Here is a 22,040-nt window from a genome sequence, read left to right on the forward strand (position 1 = left end):
CTTAAAAAATTGACCAAAACCGTTTGCACTGTGCTTCCATAACACAGATGGCAGAAACTAACTGCATGAATTATACACGTTTCAAAAACGGAGAACATGTTTTTTCCATCTGTTCAGTTCACAAATGTGAAATTAAATTGGTGTCACGTTTATCCTCTCTTCCTTTTCCTATCACCCAAGCAGGAAACATGGACAAAGGAATTTTCTCTTGTACCTTTTTTTTTTCTTACAAACGAAACTTCTCATATAATATTGCTTAGGATTTGTACTTGTACTTTTCTTGCACAGATGAAACGTTTACTGTGATAGTTCTAATGCTTAGAATGTAACCCAAAACTGAAACCACTTTTGTTCCGAAAGTTTTTCTTTAAAAAAAAAAAATGTATTGGACATCAAATGCATAAAAAAGAATCAATGTGACATATATTCACATACAAGAAAAAGAAAGAACCATATCTGATGGCCAAATTTTACTTTTTTACCACTCCCTCCCCCCCACCCACGGTGGATCCCCACATAAGAGGAAAAAAACAAAGAACACAAGATTGCTAGACAAAACTAACACTAACATGACAGACTTGGGAGTACTTACAATCATATGAACAATTACTCCTTATTCAGCCATTTAGTTAAAGAATCCCAGATCTTTTCGCCTTTGGCCCTTGCCCTACTCCCCCTGCTTCTAAACACAGATATCTCCCAATTGTATAGAAATAATAGTTTGCTAAACCAACATGAATCGAGAGAGGATTTGGATCGAGCCACACCGTGGCCAAACAGAGCCGAAACACCGCCATTGCTATGTACACCATTTTCCGGTCTGCTTCCTCCATTTCTTGATTGGAGATACCTAGCATGATAACCTGGGGAGTCAATGATACTGCATATCCCAGTATGGATTCTAACAGCTGTTCAATTTTAGCCAACAATTGAGAAAGTCCAGAACAGGTGGCGAACATATGTGTGCTGTCTGCAGCCAGCAACCCACACCGGCGGCAGCATGTCCCCGACGTCCCCCCCATCGGTGGATACGCACCAGAGTGATATATAAGTTACACCAAGTCTTAAAACATTGTACCTGCAAATTGGTGGAGATACATGTTGTTTGGATAAACAAAAGTGAGTCTTCACACTCACCTTGCCCAGCTCCTAAACTCGTTTGCCATCTCTCAAAGTGCTTGGCCAAGTCATCGCCCATCTTCTCATTAATGAGTTCATGTAGAGAGGGTGTTGTGGATTGGGCACATCTAATAGAGGGATTCGGTCCCGATTGATAAGTCTTTTGGCCACATAATCCCTTATCTGTAAATATTTAAAAAAATATTTATTCTCGATCCAAAATCTCTCCTTGATAGCCTCAAAAGTAAGCATTTCGGCATTTAGTATGAAATCCCCTATGCACTGAATACCTTTCTCAGCCCAGATTTTAAAATATGCATCTTGAAAAATTGCCAGAAGTAAATTATTTTTAGATAAAGGTGAATATAGATGAAACCGCCCAATCCCAAACTTTTTCCTAATAGCGGTTCAAACCCTATAAGCACCGAGTAAAACCTTGAATTTAACCCTCTTAAAATAGGCAAAATCTATCTGGCGAAGAAGAAGTCCTCTGGCTTCGATCCCATAAATTAGATGATAGATTGAAATCTCGGAACATCCCAATATCCCCCCATTTACCAACTCTCATCTGTTTAAGCATGGTCACCCAATGATGGATTTAAAAATTAGGGACGGACCAGCCTCCCCTGTCTCTCGATAGAGTCATATATCTAAGAGCCCTTCTTGGACGCCGTCCAGCCCATGGAAACCATGAGGCTAGCTGATCTAACTTCTGGAACCAAACTTCATGTATGTCTAGAGGAATTGCTCTAAAACAGTAAGGAATTTTGTGCAGGAAAATCTTTTTTAAACGTTATTTCTCCCAATTAATGTTAGATGTAAGTTGTTTATTCTTGGGGAGTCTGATTTAATTTTCTGGAGTAACTGTTTAAAATGAATATCAACAATCTCCTCAGATTTGGAGCTTACTTCTATACCTAAGTATCTGGCACTTGATAATATCCGCTGGTCGACCAGTGTAACCTTATCATTAGCTACAATTTGAGTTTTACTATAATTCAGATGGTAACCAGATATCTTGCCAAATTGCGATGCATATCCCAAAATGTTAACGTCTCCCCCTCTGGCACGAATAGGTTGAATTGCTTGATTCTCCTGAATCTTCCTAATTAGTGGATCAATATAGATGGCAAATAATAAGGGGGAGCACGGACATCCTTGTCTCATTCCACGCCTTATATTGATCTCCCCGGATTGTATCGCCATCGGAGCAATTTTAGCAATAGGATATTTGTACATACCTTGTATTGCTCTTAAAAATCCATCCCCAATCCCATAATACTTCAAGACAGCCCATAAAAAAGGCCAGGAGACCATGTTAAATGCCTTTTCTGCATCTCAAAGAATTAAGGACATAGGGTATCCTGTAACCTTGGTGTAATGAAACAATGTTATTACCCGTCATATATGATCTATAGTTTAGCGACTAGGGACAAAACCATGTTGTTGGGGAGATAAAACATTTTTAAATAACTGACGCCAGTCTATTTGTGAAGATCTTGGAATAGATCTTAATATCACTGTTTATTAATGTGATTGGCCTATATGCCCTAGGGTCAGTTGCCACTATCCCTTTTTTTTAAAAAAATACAACAATCTTAGCATTCCGCCAAGACTTTGGGGGTGTGTCTCCACTCTGAACAATGCGAAACATCTCAAGCATTGTTGGTGCCAACTGTGTCCGGCAGACCTTAAAAAACTTCACCAGGGAGAAAATCAGGGCCAACAGCTTTGCCAGATAGTAATGAGTATAATGCCTGGATTATTTCTCCCAGACTAATAGGGGCATCCAGAATACCCCGTTCTACAGAGGACAGTTGATCTAATCTAACCTCTTCAAGGTATCCCTTACTTTCGCCCTGTGGACCACAATTATCCCTTATTCTTCCGAATAGAGGCTTCTGATAGAATTTCTGAAACGCAGAAAGAATTTCCCCTGGGTCAGTTACTAAGCCAATGTCTGGGTCTAAAATGCCTGTAATCCGATTTTGTGCTTCTTTTTCTCTAATCCGCACAGCTAGCATATGGCCCACCCTTTCATTACTCTCATAGAGCCTGGACCGCCAAGCGAGGTATCTGCCCGCTGATTTAGCAAATTAAATCTCTGTTATAGCGGATTTTGCAATTGAGATCCCAGTTTGAGCCATTTCAGCATCCCCCCCCTCTGATAAAACCTTCACCAAATGATTCTCAGCTTTGGCCAGTGTTTCATACAGTTCCTTGGTCTTATTTCTCTCTTTTTTCTGCGATTCCCACCCAAACTGTGTTGTCTCGCCCCTAATCCCAGCTTTCAGGGTATCCCAAACATTTTGAATACCCGTATTTCCCCTATTTTCATTAAGGAACCTAGTGATCCACATGGCCATATGTTCAATATAGGTATTGTCGCTTAATAGCGCCCTGTTGAAGGTCCAGCTAGTTACTTGTTTCTGGCACATAATGTTTACTTCCAATACCAGAGGGTTATGGTCGGACATTACCCTGGGGAACTTTGTGATTTTACTGCCCTGCACCAAACAGTGAGAAATTAAAAAATAATCCAGCCTAGCATGTGACCTATGCGGAGCAGAAAAATAGGTAAACCCTGGATCATTCCCTTCAGCTACTGCCCACATATCTACCAGCCCATCCACTCTTTCAATTGACTAAGAGACCTAAACACTTTCGGTTTCTGCCCTTGATATGATATTTCTGGATGATTGGATATCGCACAGCCCAAATTATTATTAAAGTCACCACAGAGTATGATCAGGGCTGGCCAACTGACCAGTTCTAAACCAAGCCAATGATACATTTCGGGATCCTCTAATACTGGCCCGTAAATAGAGCATAATGTAAATAGTACATTGCGTAATTGCCCACCTCCCATATTTGTCAGAGATAGAACGAGTAAAGTTTGCCAAACCCCGCCATGCAAATATAGCCACACCCTTTGTCTTAACCTCCTGTTTGGTCCACAAAATTAATTAAAACCCGTCTAGCTCCATGATTTTATTTCTAGTGGCCTCTACATGTGTTTCTTGTAGGCAGATGATATCTCCCCTCAAGATTCGAATATCTTCCCTTATCCTACGGCGTTTGGCAGGGTTGTTTAGTCCACAAATATTAACAGAGGCTATCCTAATACACCCCATTGGATATGTTGAACAGATCTGAGTATAATGTAACCCTGAGCATCATAAAAAAGAAATAAATAACATATCCCAACAAGCATATACCTATACCCCCTAATGTCCCCTCTGCCCAAGTAGGATCCGCCTCCCTAGCCCCCTATCCCTCCCCACACCCCTTACTAGGGCAAAAAAGGTTCTCAGGACCCTTGTGATGACTCCTGCGTTAATGTACGGCCAATTTCACTCCCCAACCCGCCGCAAAAAAAACCAAACCCTAAACAGCAATAAACGAGTAGGTCAGCCCCGCCTAAATCCTTCAAGATTCACAATAACCAAAATAAACAACACTAATTACACATTTTCCATTAAAAAAAAAACAGCCTTTGACTCTAGCTGGCACCCCCCTTAAGCTAGAAAAAGAAAAAAAGAGAAAAGGGAGAAAAAGGGAGCCCAGAGAATCTCGAGCACAGTCAGCCATCAAATAACTCGTTTAAATAATTCTCAGCCTGAATCTCAGAAGTGAATACCCTAACCCGCCCCTGATAGATAACTTTCAACCGGGCAGGGTTCATCAGATACACTTTGCATCCACGTTTTTGGAAGTGGCTGATCACCTGCCGCAGGCGCCACCTCCTTTCCACAGTAGTGTGGCAGAAGTCAGGCCAGACAAAAAAAGTCTGCCCCTCTGCTGATTTTTTGCCATCTGTTCTAGGCTTTTCAAATATCGCTTGACGCAAACAAATGTTGCAGAAGAATATTTAGATTGCTCGGGGCTTTGGGTTGGGACCAGGATTGCTTTTTACCATTAGGGGGAAATCTGTGTACACGCTGGATCTCTGTTTCCCAATATTGATGAGATAATTCTGGGAAAGTCGATTTAAAGACCTTTGACACAAAACCACGTATGTCACCCCCTCTGCCTTTTCTTCGATGCCCAGCAAGCGTAGATTGTTCCTTCGCTGCCTATTTTTGGATTCTTCCAATTTCCAGAGGATATCCATCATTCTTGCATCATTCACAGATGTTTTTTGCTCAGTGCTTTCCAAGCCAGCCTCCAATCCCACTACGCGCTCTTCTAGGGCAGTGGTTCTTGCTATCACCTCTGAGCAAGCTTTAGTTGTCTTGCGGATAGCGCCCTGGATATTTTTGGTGCCCAGTTGTGCCCTTTTGTGCTCCTGCCGAGCCTCACTTTGTATGGCCTTAAGAGTTGCGTATATTAAGCTGATTGAGGGAGCAGGCTCCGCATTTTTACCCGAAACACTAAGGGCCCGATTCACAGAATGAACTTAAGCCTAAATCCTAAACTTACTACTTTCGGGATTCACAGAATGAACTTACTACTTTCGGTATTCAAAGAATAGATTTAAGACTACTAACTTTACGTCCGCACTCGGGCCGTAAATTCCGGCCCGGAGGCAGAGTTTCCGGCTTGGGGGTGGAGCTTACGGCCCGGAGGCAGAGCTTCCGGACCGGAGGCGGGTATTTAGCCTCCAAGCCTGAGTGCGGACGTAAAGTTAGTAGTCTTAAATCTATTCTGTGAATACCGAAAGTAGTAAGTTCATTCTGTGAATCCAGAAAGTAGTAAGTTCACTCTGTGAATCCCGAAAGTAGTAAGTGCATTCTGTGAATACCAAATAGTAGTAAGTTTAGGATTTAGTCTTAAGTTCATTCTGTGAATCGGGCCCTAAGATTTTCTTCCTGAAACCCGAGCCCTGGCCCAGGCCCCCTCCGCCTCCAGATTGGTGGCAGAATAGTCCCATTGAAGATGTTCATTGGTATCAGAGTGAGAGCTTTCATGCCAGGAGCCCGCATGGTTTTTCTTTCTAGGTCGGTTAGCGGTCCTACTTAGTGTATCGGCATTTGTAGGGGGGCGATCACTATCCTCCCCGAGGCGTCTAAATCTGTGTTATCCGGGTCACTAATATTATTTAGATCCAACTGTTCTGCCAGCGAAAAAAAGTTTTCCCCCTCTGGAGTACCTGGCACCACATCTCCCAGCTCCTAAGAGTCACCAACACCCTCGGTGAGAATAATCATTACACCTGCTGCCTCCTCCGGTTCTCTCCTGGTAAGTATCCTTTTACACCCACTGTTTGGACATCTGGGGTGTCATGCACACTGTCAACCTCACTAGTAGAGAGAGGGTCCTGTGTAACTAACTCCTCTGCAGCCGCTACACTGTTGCAGGCTTTGTTAATAACAGTAGCAGCAACAACTACAGTCCCGGTACCTGTACATGTGCTAGGGATTTTCTCCAACAATGGATTGGGTTGCTTGGACTGTTTCCCCCTTACGGGTTTGCCTGAAAATATCCCTGGAACAGTATGGGTCTTTTTCCGAGCACCCCCCTCTGGCAGATGCCGTTCCATATCAGGAGTCTCTTTCCTGCTCCCCACCTTCTCCGCGTTGTCCTGGATGGAGGTGCCTGTCGCCTCGGGTTCCTTTGTAGCAGGCAGCTTCCTGGGCATCACAGCCCCCTTCGTACCAGTAGCTCCCTCCTTTGGTGCAGCTCTCCATGGGCCATCATGTTCGAGCTCGCGTTCTCTCCCAGCAACTTGCCGGACAACTACGCCCGCCAGTTTGCCAGGTACGTTCGGCTGCGTGTGACAGGGAAACGGAATTCCGCAGAGCGCTGCAAGAGGTTTAATCCTGTGAAGCTAACCATCTGGAACGAAGGGGGATTTTGTGCTTCAGTTCCCCGCAAATCCTCGAGGCTCAGGAGGGCTTTCTTTTTTTTTTTTTATTTCAAGAGTTTTTATTAAGAAAATGTTTCCATTATAGTACAGTAGTGATGCTAGGGCAGTACATTGATTCTTGGCGCCTTCTTGGTTACATTAGGCTTACTGCTGCACAGGCTAGTTTCAGCTGTGGTTATGTAGAGCCCCAAGAAGAGGGTGAGTGGAGGAAAGGGGGTGAGAAGAGAGGAAAGGGGGAAGAGCTGAGGATAAGAGGGACTGGGGGGGAGGGCCATGCTTGATTGTGGTCCTCTTGTAGTCTGTTGTTTGTGAGGCCTAGTGGACAGTGCGCCTACAGAGGTTTGTGCGACCCCAATTGTGCATCTAGTGCGGCGCACATCTCAGTCCTAGCTGTGTGATTGGGTGAACATTTTTCTGTGATGTTGTCGGCTCCTCTGAGGAAGGTGACCCAGTTGACCCATCCTTTGAAATTGGCTTTGGCCATGTTTTTCCAATTCGCTAAGATGGTTTTTACCGCCGCAGTAAGTAGGAGGTCCACTAGGTCTCTGTCTTCCTTACTTCCTAGGTCTGGTGCCATGAATGCTGTGGCTAGTCCTACGAACCCTGGCTGTATGCTCCTCCCCACTACTGTGTTAATGAGGTCTCTCACCTTCCCCCAGAATGTTTTGACCTTAGGGCACGTGAAAATGAGATGTTCTCGGTCACCTTTGCTTTTGTGGCAGTTCCAGCATGTATCACTCTCACGTATACCAACTTCTGCTAATCTTGCTGGGGTCCAGAATGATTTGTGTAGGAGCCAGTATTTTGTTTGTGCTACCTGCGGTGTGATTTTGTTTTTTGTGGCTGACTCCCGCAGTCGTGTTTTTTCCACCTCACTGAAGTGTCTGCTATGCATTGTTTCTCAGAAGGATATTGTTTTGGTGTTTAGGTTGGACGTTTTGGGGCTTAGAAGCTTGTATATGTGAGCTGTCTGGTGTCCGACCTTGTTGAGGTTGGTCAAATAGTGTAGAATGTGAGGTGTCATCTTAGTTAGGTTCGCTTTTGTTATGGCTGTCCTTATTTTGAGGAACGTGTAGAGTTCTATGTCCGGTACATTGTGTGTTAGTTTGAGGGTGTTAAAAGTAAGTGGGGTGTTATTCTTTTCTAGTTGTGATGGAGTTGTGATTCCCTTCGTGAGCCAGACCTCGTTGTTTAGTGTTCGCCCTTTATATTGTATTCTTGTGTTGAACCATATTGACTCCCATTTGGTATTTCTGATACCATGCTCCATCCGCTTGTCCACCCTTAGCAGGGCTGTTTTGGTGTTCCTGATGATGGGATTGTTTGCTGCTGGGTGTTTGTTTGCTATAAGCATCGCTATGGGGTTTAACCCGTCTAGGATGTTCTTTTCTAGCCCTAGCCACACTGGTGCGTAGTCTTGTGTTTGGGCGATCTAGAAAATACCCTGCTTTGCCAGGCATGCCATTTGGAAGGTTTTGAAGTTTGTGATGTTCAGTCCTCCCATGTTTTTATTGAGTCGCAGTTTCTGTAGGCTGATCCTGGGTTTCTTTCCTTTCCATACAAACTTGTTTATCATGTTGTCGAGCTTCTTATGGAAATCATCCGTCATTGTCAGTGGTAGCATGCTTAGTGTGTAGTTGACCATTGGTGTTATCATCATCTTTATTGTTTCCACTCTGCCCCACCAGCTGATGTATTTAGGGGACCACGAGTCTAGTCTCTCCGTAACCTTCTTTAGGGTGGTCTATTCGTTGTGGTCAAGGGTTGCTCTCAAGTCTCTGCCGAAGAGGAGGCCCAGGTATTTCAGGGGTTTGGTTTGCCAGGCTAGCCCCAAGGATCCTAAAACTGTTTTCGTTGTATGGACGTTCATGGGTTTGCATTCTGATTTGTCCCTGTTCAGTTTATAGCCTGACGCCCGTGCATATTCTTCTGTGGTATCCATTAGTGCCGCAATGGAGGTGGTTGGTTCTTTTGTCGTGATTAGTACATCGTCAGCGTACGCTGCCAGTTTTACTTTGTTGTCTTTTATTTGGACTCCTCTTATGTTTGGGTTGTTTCTTATCATGACCAGCAGTGGTTCTAGTGCCAGCAGGAACAGGGCGGGAGATAGCGGGCATCCCTGCCTTGTCCCCCTTTCTAGTATAAATGGCTCAGATGAGCCCCCATTCACGACTACTCGGGCCTTGGGCTCTTTATACAGTGCCATAACCATGTTCCTGTATTTGGTACCTAAGCCGAATTTCTCCATGCATCGGTAAAGGAAGGGCCAGGAAACCCTGTTGAAGGCCTTTTCCGCGTCCAGCGCGATCATAACTGCCTGGTCAGTGCTCTGTGCCGTTTGGTTGATGAGGTGGCAGAGGAGTCTGGTGTTGTCTTGAGATAGCCTGTTTTTAAGGTAGCCTACCTGTGAGTTGTGGATAAGGTGGGGCAAGAGCCCGTTGAGTCTGGCCCCGAGGATTTTGGCGTAGATTTTGCAAGATACGTTGATGAGCGAGATTGGCCGGTAGCTCTGTGGGTATTGAGGGTCTTTGCCTTCTTTGGGGATGACTATGATATTTGCCTCAGCCATAGAATCTGTCATTCTTCTCTCGCGGATGCAGTGAGTGAAGACTTCTACTAGGGTGGATTTGAGCGGCTGTTGGAATTTCTTGTAGAAAGCTGCTGTGTAGCTACCAGGTCCCGGTGCTTTGTTTACCTTGAGTGCTGTTATTGCCATCTCTATCTCTGTTCCTGTGATGTCTCCTTCTAGTGTTTCCCTTTGTTCCGCTGTTAGCGTGGGTAGGCTAATTTTGCTTAGTAGTTCCTCCCCCCGTCTGCCATTAGGTTCTTGTCTGCCCTGTACAGTTCCTCATAGAACTGTTTGAAGGCTTCCAAGATCCCTTTGTTGGTAGTTTGTGATTTGTTTGCTTTGTCTGTTATCGCCGCAATTGAGTGTTGTCTCAGGGTGGTGGTGGCTCCGGACTTAGGCGTGCTAATTTTGCCGCTCGATAGCCGCGGCGGTCAGGGAGTGATTTTCGCACAGCTCACGCAGCCGCCATCTTGCCCTGCGCCGGACGTGTCACCACGTACAGCTCGTGTAGTAGAAAGACACCACAATTTTGCATTTTACTTTTTCTGTGCTAAAATAAAATGCTAGAAACCTACATCTTCTGGGTGGTTATCATGCAGCTTAAATGCGAGAGGAGTCCAGTTGAGTTTACGTTAGGACTTTAAATCAAATATTCAAGGTTCAAATGAAAAACTGAATGATTTGAAAAAAAGAAATCATCGGAGAAACCTGTTCTGCATCAAAGTCACTACAAGGAATTCTAGGAGTTGATTCACATTTTTCAAGCTAACACCACCTTGGAATTAGTCAACATTTCTAACGTCAGTGTAAGAGCAGTGAAAAATACATGTAAACGCACTGAAAAAGGTCTTACAACATTTTTGCATGTGATCTTTGTCGTGTAACTCAGTCTCACCAACTCCAGTGCATTTCTACAGACCCTTCACGTTGTGTTTTGACAAGCAAGCCAAGATGCTGCCTCGGCAATACAATGATGCAGTAAGGTGTACTTTAATAACCTTTGACCTAAGCTAGTTCCATCTAAAACAAAGTCATGGAAATATTGCAAATTGCATTCAAAATGTAAATATTTGATTTACAGCAATGATACTATACAAGTGGTGCAGAAATTGCGAGTTGTTATTGACATTCAATACAGTAAGGCCCTAGCTTTTACTTCTGACCCTCTGCCTGACCTTGTCAGAAACAGACTGAAAATTGTTTACAGTTTTCTGACATGATACGGCCTCAGTGGAAGTTAAGCATTCACACCAAAGGTTTTAGCTATGTTACAAATGCTCTGCTTTCAGTTTCTGCTATAATATAATACTCCAGTGATCTATAATCTGCATATTTAAACTTGTACACTCATGTCTAAAAGCCTACATTATAATAAATTATACACATTACTGAAAATGTATTATTTTCCCGTCCTCTCAGGTGCACGCCAGGATGGTTGTCCTCAGTATGCATGCCTGCCCTATTATTTAATAACATTAATATGTATTTGAACTAGCTTCATGAGGTGAACAAAGTCAGTGAGTCTTCATTGAGGTATACATTGTCACAGTGAGCATGCATTTTTAACACACAAACACATTGAATCTTTAGAAATTCATGTTGCAACAAATGTACCCTCCGAATGATTAGACTATTAAAGAACTTAAACACATTTAATATGTGTAGGTGCCATATAATTATGTCCTTTTTCAGGGTGTTATTACATACTTAAATATGTTTTTTTAATGAAGGGAAACAGGGAGTTAGGGTTAAACTGTTTTTCACTGATGGTTTCCTTGAGAATTTCACTGAGCAGGACAAATCTTTCATTGACCAAACAAATCCTACAATCTAATTCGCTTGGCTTTCCCATTGCTGTTTTTGCAAAAACATCCACAGCATTACTTTTTGCAGCTCCAAGTTATCTTAAGTAGACAATGCAAGGCTGGAAAAGTTTTGTTGCTTTAAAATAGTGATTCTTTATTATCATTCGGGTTTCTGTTTTGTCTAATATTTTTGTCTCCCGGGTTATATGCAATGAAGAGTAGTTTTGCATTCTATGTTTATTTCTCCATATTTAAATCAAGTTTTTATGGGATTTCTCTCAACTGTGAATTTCCATTTTGCGTATTTGGAAGAACTGAACCTTACATGCATTTGTTTTCTACTTGCTTTAACCTGAGCTTCAACATTCAAGTTTGCCTGATTGAGTGTGGCTCAACGGTTAGAGGTGGCAGACCCGGAGACCGAGGTCGGCCAGTCAATTCCCGACGCGGCCGGGTGCAGGACCAATGTCAGCGGGCCCGATAAATCTCGTCTCGGTGCCACTCTAACCATGGGGTCCCACACTGCAACTCTGGGCAATAGTTTGCTTAATCTCCACTCCGGCCCCATCACCGCCAGGGATGCCTGGCTGCACCTTGGGGATGCCCAGTAAAGGGACCATCTCACAGGGAAAGCCAGGACGGGTTCCCCAGTGGTACAGCGCTGGGACGCCCCAGGGTACCCACGCGCTCTATAAATCCAACATTCACCTCAAATACAGTGGGCTTCATTACCAGTTGGCCGGACTTTTCTGCGAAGATAGCGGAGAGCTCTGGGCAGGAGGAAAATGTTGGCAGGACTGCTGGGTGGGGTGTAGTGTGGTGGGGGAAGGTGAGTGGTACACTTCTCTGTCCTTGGATAGTATTATCTGCTCCTCTAGAATGCTAGGGGATCAGGTGGCAAGCAGGCAAGGCATCTGCCCTTTCTTGCCCTCCAGGGATTCTCAAAGGCCGGGTGTCCCGGGCCCAGGGACTTAGCTGGTGTGGATTTTTAGGACCTGATCATTCTGGGTCCAGACACACTTGAATTGGTACTTGGGTTTTTTCACCCAGTTATTGCTCCAGGTTTAATAACCCCAATCAAAATGAGGCCCTTAATGTGTATATTTTCTGGATATGTATAACCTGTGTTAGACCAGGCACCATTGGCATTGGTCTCCCCTGCAATTTATGCCTTTGCTTTCTGTGTTTTTGCTGTGTGTTGGACTCCGTTTTGCTGGCCTAGAAGCTTTGAACACTTTACCACTGCTGTTCAGTGCTACCTTTCTAAATTGTTGTTATGGATTGGTCTTTCCATGATTGGAAGATTGGATTTACTAGTCAGTCCCAAGTACAGTGCACTGTGTGTGCCCAGGGCCTGTAAATCAAATGCTGCTAGTGGGCTGCAGCACTGATTGTGCCACCCACATAAGCAGTCCGTAAATGTAACTCTGGCCTGCCATTGCAGAGCCTGTGTGCAGTCTGATACTGCCATGTCGACCTGGCGAGTGCACCCACTTGCCAGGCCTTACCCTTCCCTTTTCTTACATGTTAGTCACCCCTAAGATAGGTGTAAGGTACCCCTGTGGGCAGAGTGCAGTGTATGTGAAAGGTAGGACATACCCAGGCATGTCCTGATAGTGAAAACTGCCAATTCTGTTTTTCACTATTGCAAGGCTACCTGTTCCCATAGGATATAATGGGGAGTATGCTTATAACATCTTATAAACCTAACTACCCCTGGGACAAGGTAGGAAAATAAAGTTTGATTTGCTTGAACTCAGAATGTTAAAATACATCTTTTAGTGAAGGTGTTTCGTACATTATGTGTTTGAAAATACCACTTTTAGAAAGTAGGTATTTTCTGGCTTAGCCATCCAGTGTGCCTCTATTAGGTTTGTGAATTGCATGTCTGACTTTGGAATGACAGGGGTGGGGAGGAGCAGTGGCTCCAGAGTGTCTGATGTCAGGGCTGGGCTGATTAGACCTGGGCTGCATTTAGAGTAGGGGGAGGAGATTTCCTTTCACCTGAATAGGCCTGGTCTGGCCTCCACAATGCTGTCTCCACCTCTTGCCAGGAAGCTGCACCATAGAGGACAGAACTGGTTTTGACTGAGTACAGGGCTTCTCTGCCACCAGAGAACAAAGGATTTTGTAGTATAAATATTGGGGCCCAGACCCCAGAACTTTAGATCACTTCTGGGGATCAAAGGGAACCTTTGCCAAGGAGAAGAGCTGGAGAAGCTGAAGAGGAATACTGACCCTGTGTTGTTTTCTGTCTGGGGTTGGCCTGCAGTGCCTACTTGCTGCCAAGAAAAGGAGAAAGGACTTTGCTGTTTGCTGTGTCCTCTGCTCGAGGAACACCTCCAAGGGATTGAAACTGAGCTTGCCTCCTGTTCTGAAGTCTCAGGGACACAAATACTTCACCACCAGCTCCCCTGAACTTCCTTGCTGGGAGTTCTGACCTGCAAAGAGATGCCTGCTGTTTGTTGGACCTCTAGAGACTGTTTTCCACTGGGAGCTGCAAAATCAACGCATCACAGAGAAGCGTGACGCTCCGTACCTGTGTCCGAAGCATCGCCTGCCGCGGCTTGTGAAATTGCAGCACGCCCCATCGAGTGCAGCGATCTCTGAAATCCGAGATCACCGCACCGATTCGAATGCAAGCCCTGCTGTGCAGCTGCAAGAATCCATGCATCGTCCCGGATCATCGCAGCGCATCGAGGCGCCAAGTCTGTCGCATCATTTGGGGACACAGTAAGAGACCAACGCATCATCGTCTAGGGGGGGTGGCATAGCCATGGCCACTAAATCTTGCTTTCCGGTTGATTGGAAAGCTCTTGATCTACCGATGTGCGAGAGCGCTTCTTTTAAGGTCACCTTCAGTCATCAGTTCACTCTTAGCGGTATGCTTATCTACCGCCCACCAGGGAATGACACTGTCTTCAAGGCCGCTCTTGCTGACGTGGTCAGCTCTTTAGCTCCTAGATGTGCTAACTTTAACATCGTAGGTGACCTCAATATACATCTTGATCAGACGTCATCTTCACCCATTAGTTCCTTGTTAGCGGACCTTGAAGCCATGCAATTGAACCAACTAGTTACCTCCCCTACCCACATAGGAGGTCACATCCTTGACCCCTTCTTTACCACACTGGATCGGGCTAGGGTATCTGACCCGATGGTGGTAGGTTGGACTGATCATCTGTTGGTTAAAGTTACCTGTCCTTTAGATGACCCACAATTTAAACCTGTGGACAGACTGATCCTTAAAAGAAATTGGCGTAAGCTCAAACTAGAGGAGTTTTTTAAGATCTTGGAGGCGCAGCCCCTGGGCAATCTGCTGAATGTGGAACAAGGATATGAGCAGTTTTGTAACTGGGTCCTAGCCGCCCTTGATTCTCTTATACCAATGGGCTGGTCGAAATGCCACGCTAAAACGCACAGCCCATGGTATAATGATACTCTTGCCGAGCTCAAGAGAACGTGCCGGCAAGCTGAGAGGGCCTGGAGGAAATCCTTTGATCCCACTTTGAAATCTCTGTATTTTGCCCAGCTTAAGATCTATCACAGGGCAATCTGCCAAACCCGGGCCGCATACTATGCTTCTGAGTTTCTGAGCAGCCCTAACCCATCTAAATTAATCTTTAAGGTTCTCAAAGACCTTGTGGGGAAACGGGCCACCTCGTTAGAAATCTGCACGGACTCTCACTGTGAAAGTTTGGCATCCTTTTTCGTGGAGAAGGTGCAGGCAATCTATCGAGGATTTATGCCATCTGTGCCCGGTGCTGAGCCTACTGGTGTGATGGCTACGGTCCATGAAACTCTGTCCTCCCTGCCTGTTATGTTTGACGAGGTTTTTGACACTCTGAGCCTCAAAATTAAATCTGGCTCTCCATTAGATCCGCTGAAGCCAGAGCTATTTAAACTTCTCCCGCCCCTTTGTCGTGAGCCTATATTGGATTTGATCAATCTATCACTCACTGCGGGCGTGGTCCCTTCTTCCTGGAAGCAGGCAATGGTCAGCCCCATTTTAAAGAAGCCTAATCTGGATCCCCTGCTACCAGAAAACTATTGTCCCATCTCCCTCCTGCCCTGGACCGCCAAGGTCACTGAGGCACACGTGAACTCCATCCTGTCTGCCCACCTCTCTCGAAAAAATATTCTAGACAAGAGCCAGAATGGTTTTCGTGCACAACACAGCACCGAAACTGCACTGCTCTTTATGACTGAGCACTTGCGTACGGTGCTGGATGCGGGGCAGACAGCGGCGCTCCTCTTGTTAGATTTGAGCGCCGCGTTTGACACGGTGTCTCATGACATTTTGATGCGGCGTTTGGAGGAAGTGGGAATTGAGGGGACGGCTCTCCAATGGTTTCGCTCTTTCCTTTCGGACCGGTTTTTTAAAGTGGCTATTCCACCTGGTCAGTCCTCCTTCCATCCATTGGGGCTGGGAGTGCCCCAGGGTTCTGCGTTGAGCCTCACTCTGTTCAACTTATATGTGAAACCGCTGGCTGCAGTCATCAGACAATGTGGCTTAACCATGACATCGTATGCCGACGACACGCAGCTGGCGGTGACACTCAGTGGGGACCCTAAGGTGAACGCTCCCAGATTCCGCGCAGGACTCATAGCCGTGGCAAACTGGATGCGCACTAACTGCTTGCAGTTAAATGCCAAAAAAAACGAGGTCCTGATCCTAGGGAAGCAGGCGGAACTCTGGGGAGACCAGTGGTGGCCTCCAGAATTGGGGGTGACTCCCATCCCAGCTGCCGAAGTTAAGAACTTGGGGGTTTGGCTGGATCCTACACTCTCCTTTACCAGCCACACAAAGAAGATTGCAGCTACCTGTTATGGCATTCTGCGAGGACTGAGACCAGTCCTCAAATTCTTCGACCCCCTACTCGGCAACTGGTGGTCCAAGCCTCCATTCTTCCCCGGCTGGACTATGGGAGTGCGCTGCTGCTCGGAGTGAATCAGGCGGAGGCTACTAGGCTGCAAAGGGTGCAGAATGCCGCGGCACGTGCCATCGTTGGCCTTCCTAGACGGTGTTCTGTCTCTGCAGTCTTGACCTCTCTTCACTGGCTGCCGGTCAGACAAAGAATTACATTTAAGGCTCTTTGTCTGACATTCAAGATCTTGAAACTTTCCTCTCCTCCAGCCCTTGCTAATCTTGTTTCCCCCTATGTTCCTACGCGGGCTCTCAGATCGGAATCTCTTCATCTGGCGGTTAAGACCAGGTTCAGACTGAGTAGGATGGGAGGTCGTTCCTTCCGAGTTCTAGCGGCAGGATTGTGGAACTCTCTCCCTGTCCATATTCGTGCCCTGAACAGCCTGACTCTTTTCAGACGCGCCATAAAAACTTATCTGTTCCCTATTGCTGACTGATTCCCTCTCTTTTGCAGCATCGATCTGTTGTGTTGTGGTACTTGATCAGGCGCCAGGACGCCCCTTTGCTGGGGCAGCTGTGCGCCTAATAAAAGTTATTAACATAACATAACATAACATCTCCCCACGCAGTAAGAAACCGACGCATCCCCGCAGCAGGGAACCAATGTATCACCTTCCCTGAGTGTAAGGAACAGATGCATCATCTTCCCTGCCGCCCGTTTTGTTTTTTATGCGGGACGCATCAAAGGTACTTTTTTAAAAAAGTGTTGCATCTGCAATTTGCTTTGAAATGAACTATTTCTACCATCTGAAAGTCATATCTTTTTACTGTATTGTGGATTTTTGTTGTTTTGGGTCTTATTTTTTTTTTAAAGAGTTTTATATAGCGCGAGCTTGACCCGAATCGGGTACCAGAACGCTTTACATAGCACCAGTTGCATTACATGAGGACACATTCATTTTTGTTAGGCACTGCAAGATTAAGAAACCCATTAGGATGGCGGGCGGATCCACCCCGCCATCCACACAGCAAAAATCCCCCACCATATTATGATGGTTGGGAGGTCCGTGGCGGACGGAAAGACCGTCCGCCGCTTTTCCGCCGGTCGACTTATTGACCCGCGGAAAACAAGGTTAATATGGTGGCCGTGTCTGCAAGACACCGCCATCCATATTACAATGCCAGTGGAGATGTGTCTTTTCATGGCTGCTGTGCCACCATAGAAAGGCATGTGGTCTTTGCCTGCAGGGGCCCATAGCGGGCCCTCAGGATGTTGTGGGGGTGGGGGGCACATGGGGGGTACCTATGGCACCCCCCGGCATTTGCATGCACAAGGTGGCAGGCAACACGTGATGCCTGTCACGCTGTGCATGCAAATGCACGACGTGCATTCTCAGCATTGTGGCGGGCAGTACTGTGAGCACCGCTCACCACAATGCTGGGAATAGGGTTTGCCACTGCTGCGTGGGATCCTAATGTCTGATGCAGGACCGCTGCACCCCTTGCGGATGGTCCCACATTCCGTTACGGTGGCGGGCCTAAGTGATTTGCCCAGAATCAAAGGATGTTCAGCGTCATTGCCGAGACTCAAACCCAGTTCCCCAGATTAGAGGTCTACTGCCCTAGCCGTTAGGCTAACTCCTCTCCCATTGTCTTGTTTGGTTTAGGTAAAGATTACATATTTTTCTAAACTGGTGTGGTGTCCATTTATAGTGTTTTCACTGTATTACTGCATGTGTTCACAAATGCTTTACACACTGCCTCTGAGATAAGCCTGTCTGCTCGTGCCAAGCTACCAAACAGGTGAGATGGGTTATCTTAGAAGTGTATCCCCTTTACCCTGACTAGAAGCAAGGGTCCCTATTTGAACAAAGGCACCTACCTCTGCCAACTCTAGACTCCCATTTCTAACAACCTGCATCATTGTCTTTCTTTCAAGGCTTTATATTATTCACACACAACACACACATAGACTCAAACTCTTTCCAACTCAATCTCTCTCTCACTTCCCTTTTTTGAACTGTTCTTCTCTCTGCTTGTATAATTTACATACAGAAGGAGATGATAGGCAGAGTGCTGAAACTTTTCAGACACTCACCCCCAATCACATATCTGGCTTGAATCCATCATTGTTATTTAGTTCACTTCGCCACCTCAGTTCAGACCCAGCTATATGCAAATAAGTCTTGAACCTGTGCTTCATGGGAACAGTCCAGCCCGAAAAGCCAAGCCAGGTCTTCCTGAACTGGAAACAAGCATCCTGGGACCGGTTTCAGGGTAACACCTCTTATCAGTCAGGCTAGCTTGAATCCAGTGGCAAAGTGAGCAAGGGACTTCTTTGATGGCTTGCATGCACCCTGCAGCAGACCTCTGGTAAGGCTTTCTGGGTTTGAGTTAAGTTGTCAAGTTCTTCAATTTTAATCAACTTGTCAATTTTAAATAGAGGATCAGTTTTAATTGCCAATGTAGGTGGCATCAAACCACGAAGCTTCCTACCTGTGCCTTGATGGAAATGTGATGAGCCATAACGAGTTTTAATGTCGCCATAAAAAGCTTAATCGCTGCTATCTTGTGGCTGCAAAGTCTGACCCTGAATTGTTCCTAGAAATTATGCTACCAACAAATCTATTCGAACATGTAAAAATATTTATATCAGCAAATGCCCAAAAAATGTTGGAAGAATAATGCCATTCTATTCGAAAGATGCTCCTCGGTGGCTTCTGGTAGTATGTCTGGATTTCAAAACTAATGTGATTTTATCTCAAGTGACTACCTTTATTTGAACAGCTTATTTGTGCAGACAACGTTATTTATTAAATGTTCATTTATTTTCAGTTGACAATGCCAACGTTTCCAGTTGTTGTGAAGATTGGACATGCTCATGGTGGCATGGGAAAGGTAAGTGATATTTGCATTATCTCATCTTTTCTCATGGTCTATTGTTGTTTGGCGACCTCCTACAACAGGAAGTGACATGGAGCTAAAAGATAAATTGAAGGAAGTGCTGGAAAACGCGGGAAAGGCAGTTTTCATAGATAACCATGCATGGCCAGTTCAAGTCCTTTGATTTGCATTATCTGTGCCCCTCAGTTACATGGGCACTGGTTTCCTTAGAGGCATTTCTCTTATACATACTGGAACTCCTACTACCGTTTGTACATTGGTAATACCTTCATGCAGAGCCAGATGATTGTTTACTTTCATGCCCAACTATTTCCCTGGTTTTTATACAAGCAACAAACATGCCTTCATTAAAAACTGTGTCCACTCCTCTTTATTTAAGCCAGTGTCATGGAATGAAATTAGCGTATTAGCGTACAAGTTAGCATTACCACACCCAAAGTGCTTAGGATGTAAATCAGCCCGGGGAACCTTTTATCGCATGATATGGGAATGCCTGTTATACAGCACTACTGGCACAACATTTGCACTTTACTCACAAAAGTGGTGGGCAACCCAGTGGAACCTGACCCAAAACTACTTCAATTGGGATTGATGCATGGGGGGGGGGGGGGGCATTTCACACAAGACTTTAAATGGCAACTGTGGGACTGGGCTGTCTTATTACTAAGAGCGACACAGCATGGTGTTGGAGATCAGAATTGGCACTGCTGATATCTGAATGGATACATGGGATGGATTGCTGCGCTGTGGCAGAACAATTGGTATATGCAATCACATGGCTTCGTGGAGAAACGTCGCAAGGTCTGGGGAGATTGGATTGTTCATTCTGAGAAGTTTGATATATAGGAATGATTTATATGTTTTAATTAAATGCCGGGCCACTCCCAGAGGGATGTGATTGGTGAGAGTTGCGTAGCATTATTCTATTAGACGATTGATCTATGTAATGAATTCTTAAAGCCTAATTACAAACAGTTGTAAAAAAAAAAGTTTGTATTACCACTTCCAGGTTCTGCTTTGTTGCTTCCTGTTAGATTGTTTAATTGTGAGTTCTAAGAAGTAGAGGTCTCTTCAAACCTTAGGCCAACCTGTGGGCAGATGTAACATACATCTAGACATGAGTATAGAAAAGGCAACATGCAGGCAACACAAACAAAACATAGCAGTGCAAATGAACACATACAGACACAATGATATAACGCATGTGCATTCAGAGGTGAAGCATAAACAAGCACAAATAAGACAATGGTACATCAACCCTATGTATTGGTAAGGCCCTGGCCTTTATTATCATACAGTATGTTCATAAGGGGAGAAACGCTTAGACTGAAAATTCTAATGTTCAGTTCATATACAGGCAATCATATTGTAAACATCTGTACACCGAGCATTATGGTATGCAGTTAGTTTAGGTAGCATACGCTTATTACGTTTATCACTTCAGATCTTCAATCAATCAATCAATCAGTGTTTGTAAAGCACCTCTACTCACCCATGGGGCTCTCATGTTGCTGTGTGTGTGTGTGTGGGGGGGGGGGGGCCGTGGATCATACTAAGGGGCCAATTACTATGTCTGGCGGAAAGGCTCCAGACAGCATTCGGATTCTCCTAAACAGATTCCGAACCTATGATTCTGACTGACTCAGAAACCTTTACGACCAACTGATTATGATAGAAGTTAATCATTCAGGCTGTCCGAATTGGTTCCGATTGGCATTCAAATACCTAGAGTCTATCGAAGCCGATTCATACAGCTCTAGGGACACCGATTCCGACTGAGTGATTACGATGTCAGAGTCTGACAGCCGCTCCGAGTCGACCTGTCTGACTTGGAAGCTGACTTTAGGGGCCCATCTAAGGCCCCCCCCCTTCATCCTGAGGCCTCCTGTTGGGGTCCTTGAGAGTGCCCAAGAGACTCCCCCTTTAAATCCATGCAGTGAGGCAGGCACCTTGGGGTGCCTACAACAGGGTGCACGTTTTCTGCAACCACCCCTGTTTTCAATGGGAGCCTGTGTTCTCATTCGGAACACAGGCTCCCATTGACGTCAATGGAAGTCATACTGAATGCTATTCAGAAACATCGTAATCGGTCAGTTGGACTCACCGAACCTGAGTTGGTCAGAACCGATTCTGAAACCGAGTCGTTTGGAAGCATTTCGGACAAACATCGTAATCGGCTCCTAATTGATGAGTTCATCCAAACAACCAGGTCTTGAGGTCCTTCTTGAATTACATCAGCATGGGTGATTTCCTGAGGTGGATGGACAGGGTGTTCCATGTGTTGCAGGCAAGGTAGGTGAAGGACATTTCTCCGGTTCTGGTCTTGCAGATTCATGGGATGGTACCCAGGGAAAGTTGGATGGAGAGGAGGTGTCTGTTGGAATGTGAGGTAGTGATTCAGATATTCATGTCCAGCGTTGTGAAGGGCCTTGTATACTTGGGTGAGGAGTTTGAATGTTATTCTTCCATCAACTGGGAGCCAGTGCAGGTCACAGAGGTGTTGAGCAATGTGGCTGCGACCGAGAATGTTGAGGATTAGTCTTGTTATGGCATTCTGGACATTCTGGAGTATTCGGAGGAGATCTAGGTGACGCCGGTGTAGAGTGCGTTGCTTTAGCCGAGTATGCTGCTGATGAGGGCATGGGTGACTGTCTTCCTGGTTTCGGTAGGGATCCATCTGAAAGTCTTTAGAAGCAGGCTGCGTGTGTTGAAGCAGGCCAAGGAGATGGTGTAGATCTGGCGGTTCTTTGTGAGCCGAGGTTTTGTGCATGGTTCGTGAGGGTAGGGGGAATTCCGAGGGCAGAGGGCAACCAGGAGTCATTCTAAACAGAGACGGAAGCTCCCACGATGAGGACTGTCGTGTCTGAGTTCAGCTTCAGGCAGCTGTACTTCATCCAGTGTGCACAAAACAGTAAAAGGAGCAGCTAGGTTTAATTTTATATTGCATAAAAGTGAACTCAGTAAACA

General features: G+C 45.4%; 1 protein-coding gene across 1 annotated transcript in view; it reads left to right on the forward strand.

Annotated features, from left to right (window-relative positions):
* Nucleotides 1-22,040, forward strand: part of SYN2 (synapsin II) — a 1,078,985-nt gene that overhangs the window by 751,754 nt on the left and 305,191 nt on the right. The window contains exon 6 of the mRNA XM_086938961.1: nucleotides 19,005-19,067. Coding sequence (XP_086795087.1) covers nucleotides 19,005-19,067 — 63 coding nt within the window. The remainder of the gene's footprint in view (nucleotides 1-19,004; nucleotides 19,068-22,040) is intronic.

The sequence above is a fragment of the Lissotriton vulgaris genome, chromosome 9 (genome assembly GCF_964263255.1).
Source record: "Lissotriton vulgaris chromosome 9, aLisVul1.2, whole genome shotgun sequence".
In the NCBI taxonomy this organism is placed as follows: domain Eukaryota; kingdom Metazoa; phylum Chordata; class Amphibia; order Caudata; family Salamandridae; genus Lissotriton; species Lissotriton vulgaris.